The sequence below is a fragment of the Peromyscus maniculatus genome, chromosome 8, assembly GCF_049852395.1.
Source record: "Peromyscus maniculatus bairdii isolate BWxNUB_F1_BW_parent chromosome 8, HU_Pman_BW_mat_3.1, whole genome shotgun sequence".
NCBI classification, from domain to species: Eukaryota; Metazoa; Chordata; class Mammalia; order Rodentia; family Cricetidae; genus Peromyscus; species Peromyscus maniculatus.
Window position 1 is genome coordinate 81,179,856 of NC_134859.1, and position 5,867 is coordinate 81,185,722.

A 5,867-nucleotide genomic window follows, 5' to 3' on the forward strand; every position below is an offset into this window, starting at 1 on the left:
CGTGGGCAGGCGGGACTTGGCCAATGGCGTCGGGGGGGCAGGGCAGGGGCGGAGCCGGCGCGGCCCCGGGGTGAGGGGTGGGGAGGGCGGGACTGTGACGCGAGCGGCGCGCACCCCCGCGGAGGCTGGGGGGCGGGGAGGAGGCTATAAAACGAGAGGCGGGGCGCGCGCCGCGGCAGAAGGAGCGAAGCTCTGGCCCGGCGCGCAGAGGGCGCTGTACGGGGACGCAGGGGCCGGGCCGCCGGGCTGTGTGGAGAAGCGAGCGCGCTCGTCTGAGCCTGTCGTCCCCCCTCCACCCCAGAGCCAGAGCAGCGAGCTCCCGGGCCCGCCCGAAGCGTCCGTCGCGCGTCCGGCGGTGGCGACGTCTTGCACCCGGCCGCCTCGCCGCTCCCGACCCACCCGCGCCCCCGCCCGCCGCCCCTTCTCCCCCGCCCAGCCGCGGCTCGGCGGCGGCCGCAGCCCCGGAGCAGCCTGTAAGTACGGCGGGGCGGCGGCTAGGGGCCGAGGGAGGGGCTGCAGCGCCCGGCGAGCCCGGGTGCGGAGGGCCGGCCGCGGGGACCCGAGGGAACGGAGTGGCTCCGGGGGGCCTGGCCCCGAGGCTCGGCGGCCGGAGGGCGGCCGGGAGGAGGGAACACCGGGGGTGGGGAGCGGCGCCCGGGCAGCGGGGGAGGGGGCGCCGGAGTACTGGGATCGGGCCGGGACCGGTGCTCTGGGATGCTGGCCGGGTCCCAGGAGCCTCGAGCGGGGAGCGGAGGGGGGGAAGGCAGGGTCAGGTTACGGCGGGGGAGGGGATGGCAGGGCGGCCCCGCGCCGCGACCTGCCGGTGTCGGGGGCCGCGTCCTCGGGGCGGCCGGAGAGCCTGCTCTCCATTTCCCGGGGCCGAGCTCCTCCTCCCCGAGCAAGGCTAGTAGTCTTCCTCCTCCTCCACCTCCTCTGGCTGTTTTCTGCTGCCGTAGCGCTCGGGCTCCCGGCGCTGTGAGCAGAAATCTAATGAGACCCAACTGGCTGTTTATGTAATTCTTCACAGTCCTGTCTTAAGGCGTTGCTTTAAAAACTACCTTCCACCCAGCCTGCCTGGGCTCGGCTGCACCTTTGAGCAATCCAGCTGAATCTGCTCTCTCTGCCGGCACTCGGCTTTCGGCTTGGAAAGTGTAGTAGTTTGGGGGCAACACGAAAGATTCTTTGCCCTTTGTCACCAAGAATATGGAAAATGGAACAGACGGATTAACACCAGCTTGATTGTTTTAAATGCCCTTTTTGATCACCCTCGGTGTACAAATAGCTCTCCCTTTAAATGCCTCTGTTTGCCCTTGATCTTTTCTTATCCCCACCCAGTGCTGATCTAGCAAACGTTTAAAGGTCGACCTTATCGTACAAGCCTCTCTAGGGGCTGTTCGTTTTATCCGGAGAGGGAAGGAGGTGTTTTTTGTTTGTTTGTTTTTGTTTTTTTAATTAGAATAAAACGGAGAAACTCTGCCCTTTAAACAGAGGAATCAATAAGAGTTTTAAGCTGCTTGTTTTTCTTATCCTTCCTTGCAGCTGAAAGGAATTTCAGAATGAGAGGGGGGTGGGGGGGTGACAATACACAATAAAAAGAAAAAGGCTCTGAGAAGAGCAGTTATGTGAGTGTCCTTGGCATAGTTAAAACTATAGGAGATTATTTGGTTTCTATCATTTACCAAGGTGGCAGTTTATTTAGTACCTTTAATTTTAGCATCATGTACTTTAAAAATTAAAAATAATTTTTGTAACTTATAACATTCCCAGATATTTAACATAGAACAAATTTAAATGTGATGTTACCAAAATGAACTAAGATACACGAGTCACTTCTAAAATGGTGAATAGCGAGAAAACTAATGACCAACTTCTAAAAGTGGAGTGTGGATGTGGGTGGGTAGTGCAGTACACGGCTCCTCGTAAACACTGGGACAGCTGAGAGAAAGGAAGGATACATAATCTGGAGGTGCCTTCCATTCTGCTGGGAAACAGTATTCAGTAGCTTAAAATGCTGTTTTGCCTGTAAATCCGTTTTGAATTTAGTGATTTTATTTTATTTTTTATTGTCTGTCCCTTTACTTTGCTTTGATATTTTCCAGGCTTTCTAGCCCAGCAGACATTTTCAAAAGTAAAATTGCTTTGGGTAAAAAGCTTCGGAGCTACTACATTGATCTTATTTGGACGTGTTTGCTTTTGTTTTGTTTTCTTAAAGGAACAAGACCACGAAAGGTTGAAGGATAATCTACTAATACCAGCGCTTTGAATGAGAATTTGTTTCTCTGCCACAAACTGATTTTTTAAAAGTTTATTTTTCTGGTGGAGGAGTTGAAACAAACCTAACTTTTGTGGCAACGCAGCTATGCAGCTTGAAATCCAAGTAGCACTAAATTTTATCATTTCATACTTGTACAACAAGCTTCCCAGGAGACGCGTCAACATTTTTGGGGAAGAGCTTGAAAGACTTCTTAAGAAGAAATATGAAGGGCACTGGTATCCTGAAAAGCCATACAAAGGATCAGGGTTTAGATGTATACATGTAGGGGAGAAAGTGGACCCAGTGATTGAACAAGCATCCAAAGAGAGTGGTTTGGACATTGATGATGTTCGTGGCAATCTGCCACAGGATCTTAGCGTTTGGATCGACCCTTTTGAGGTTTCCTACCAAATTGGTGAAAAGGGACCAGTGAAGGTGCTCTATGTGGATGACAATAATGAAAATGGATGTGAGCTGGATAAGGAGATCAAAAACAGCTTTAACCCAGAGGCCCAGGTTTTCATGCCCATAAGTGACCCGGCCTCCTCAGTGTCCAGCTCTCCATCGCCTCCCTTTGGTCACTCTGCTGCTGTCAGCCCTACCTTCATGCCCCGGTCCACTCAGCCTTTAACCTTTACCACGGCCACGTTTGCTGCCACCAAGTTCGGCTCCACCAAAATGAAGAACAGTGGGCGTAGCAGCAAGGTAGCGCGTACTTCTCCGATCAACCTCGGCCTGAATGTGAACGACCTCCTGAAGCAGAAAGCCATCTCTTCCTCAATGCACTCTCTGTATGGGCTGGGCCTGGGCAGCCAGCCTCAGCCGCAGCAGCAGCAGCAGCAGCCATCCCAGCCGCCACCTCCACCACCACCTCCACAGCAGCAGCAGCAAACCTCTGCTCTGTCTCCCAATGCCAAGGAATTCATTTTTCCTAATATGCAGGGTCAAGGTAGTAGTACCAATGGAATGTTCCCAGGTGACAGCCCCCTTAACCTCAGTCCTCTCCAGTACAGTAATGCCTTTGATGTGTTTGCGGCCTACGGAGGCCTCAACGAGAAGTCTTTCGTAGATGGCTTGAATTTTAGCTTAAATAACATGCAGTATTCTAACCAGCAATTCCAGCCTGTTATGGCTAACTAAAAAAACAAAAACAAAAGAGAGAACATGTATCGTACAAGTTAAAATGCATCGGCCCAAGGGGGGAATTTTTTTTTTTTGCCTCCTTGAGATTTTTTTTTTTTAAAGCTTATAGTAAGGATACATTCAAGCTTGGTTACAAAATAAAACATGCATCATTTTTCATTTGCCAACCAAGCACAAAGTTATTTTATACTGACTGTATATTTTAAAGTATACTCTCAGATATTGCCTCTTACAGTATTTAAGATATAGCAAGGACATGGCTGATTTTTTTTTTATATAAAAAATTGGCACTAATAAGTGGGTTTATTGGTCTTTTCTAATTGTATAATTTAATTTAGTACAAAGTTTGTAAAATATCAGAGGATATATATATTGTTTCTACGACACGGTATTGCATTTCTATCTTTTTACTACAGTGATCTGTGATAGCAGCTTCATGTTGTATTTTTTTTACTGAAATTGTAAAATATCCATCTTAAAGACATCAACTATTCTGAAATTGTGTACAGGATATTCCTTTAGTGGTGGAATTAAAATGTACGAATATTTGCTTTTTCAAAAAAATGTATTTTCTGTTAAAGGTTTAAAGATTTTTGCTATATATTATGGAAGAAAATGTAATCGTAAATATTAATTTTGTACCTATATTGTGCAATACTTGAAAAAAAACGGTATAAAAGTATTTTGAGTCAGTGTCTTACATGTTAAGAGGGACTGAAATAGTTTATATTAAGTTTGTATTAAAATTCTTTAAAATTAAAAATGCCTATTGTGTTGTCTTTGTTTTAAACCTTTGCTAGAAGTCTGTGGCTGGAGTTAGGTAATACATGCTCAATGACAAGGAATATCTGACTCTAATCACAGGAATAGTGGAAGGCTGGGGCTCTGCTGGCTGGTCAAGGGTTTGCCAGAGCTGGGGTGTAGCTTGGTAGATTGTTTGCCTAGCATGCAAAAGCCATGGGTTTGATCCCCAGCACCCTATAAATGTAAGTGGTACATGCGTGCCTCTAGTCCCAGCATTCAGGGAAAAGGCGAGAGGACCAGAAGTTCAAGGTCATCCTTGGATGCATAGTTTAAGGCTACCTCGGGCTACATGAGACCCTTTCTTTAAAATAAAATCCTACTCACATTAGGGTACACTAGCCAATGCTTGGGGGCCCCTCTTCGTTTTATAACAACCTTCCTCAGGTTGGTTCATCCAGTGTTAGGAACATTAAGGCTGATCAGTCCTACTTTATAGCAATTGCTATTTAAAATGTTACTGACGTAGAGAGAGAGGTGATGGGATGAAGTCATACAATCTGACAGCATTTATTTGAAATGTATATAAAGAGGGAGCTCAAAAAATGCTAGAAAAAGCAGCTGACCTACCCTCAAAAGATTTACTTACTAATCCTTTATGTTCAGCCATTGCTTGTGGCTAGAGAGAACTTAGGATTAAAACCATCCACAGTTGGAAAATTTGCTAAATATTAATGTTTATGTTCCTTTTCCCAGTAAAATCTTCACATACTGTTATTTATTTTTGCAGATTGCATCCAATCTAGTTAGGGGGCTTTATAGAGTAGTTATTTATAATACCTGAAGCTGTAGAATTTTGTTGAATTTTTTTTCTTATATTTATTTTTCATTTTTTTGGCTGATGAATTAAAACACTTTCAAAATGGCAGATTGTGGTGGCAAATGCCTTTAATCCCAGCACTTGAGGCAGACTCAGAACTCTGCGTTCCAGGAAAGGCTGGTCCTCAACAAGTTCCAGGCCAGCTGGAGCCACGTAGACCCTGTCTTTTAAAACAAAACCTTTGGGACTGGTCATTTCATTGTTTAAATGTTTGCTGATACATATTGGTGAGAAAATTGCCTTGAACTGGGAAGAACAGCCCTGCTTTTATAGTCAGGCACCGGCACTGTCTGGGTTACCAGTGAAATGAAGGTTTTAGACACAAGCCTACAAAAGCCTTTTGTCACCCAAGCTGTCTAGAGCAATAAAAGTTTTAAGGCAACAGGCACTGAAATAACAGAACCAAACTGCTCATTGTGCTCCATGGTGAGGCCTTTGTCCGTGGTGGACAGAATGAGGCTATGAAGAAATATCGGAGTAGCAAGTGGAGCCTCACAGTGACCAGGTCACCAGTTCCTAGCTTTGGGGATCACAGTGTGAATAGCAACAGTAATTTAAAAGTTTTAAACACCAGTTGACAGAAACTTTGGTGAAGTCATAACTTTAACTTGGAAGAAAAAAGAGCTGACTACTTTTCAAAACAGGGTAAGGCAGCCTGACAACGTAGACAAAAGAATTTATAGAGATTGGACATGAATGGTTCGGCTCTCAGGGAAAAGTAATCTTGGAACCTTCGTATTAATCTGTGCTTGAGAAAGATGAACTCAAAATTTTATCTTGATTGGTTTCAGGAAAACTTGATTTGAGCTTAGTGTCTGAGTAGTTTGGGGTTTTTTAGGGTTTTTTTGT

At 46.1% G+C, this 5,867-nt stretch overlaps 1 protein-coding gene across 1 annotated transcript; it reads left to right on the forward strand.

Annotated features, from left to right (window-relative positions):
• The first annotated feature begins 334 nt into the window (after window positions 1-334).
• Tob1 (transducer of ERBB2, 1) lies at window positions 335-4,160 on the forward strand. The gene is made up of 2 exons (XM_076543175.1): window positions 335-473; window positions 2,213-4,160. The coding sequence occupies exon 2, from the start codon at window positions 2,360-2,362 to the stop codon at window positions 3,392-3,394; it is 1,035 nt and encodes a 344-aa protein (XP_076399290.1). The 5' UTR covers window positions 335-473; window positions 2,213-2,359; the 3' UTR covers window positions 3,395-4,160.
• The last annotated feature ends 1,707 nt before the right edge of the window (window positions 4,161-5,867 follow it).

Coding starts and splice junctions, on each gene's coding strand:
- Tob1 (XM_076543175.1), top strand. CDS start 2,360: ATGCAGCTTGAAATCCAAGTAGCACTAAATTTTATCATTTCATACTTG.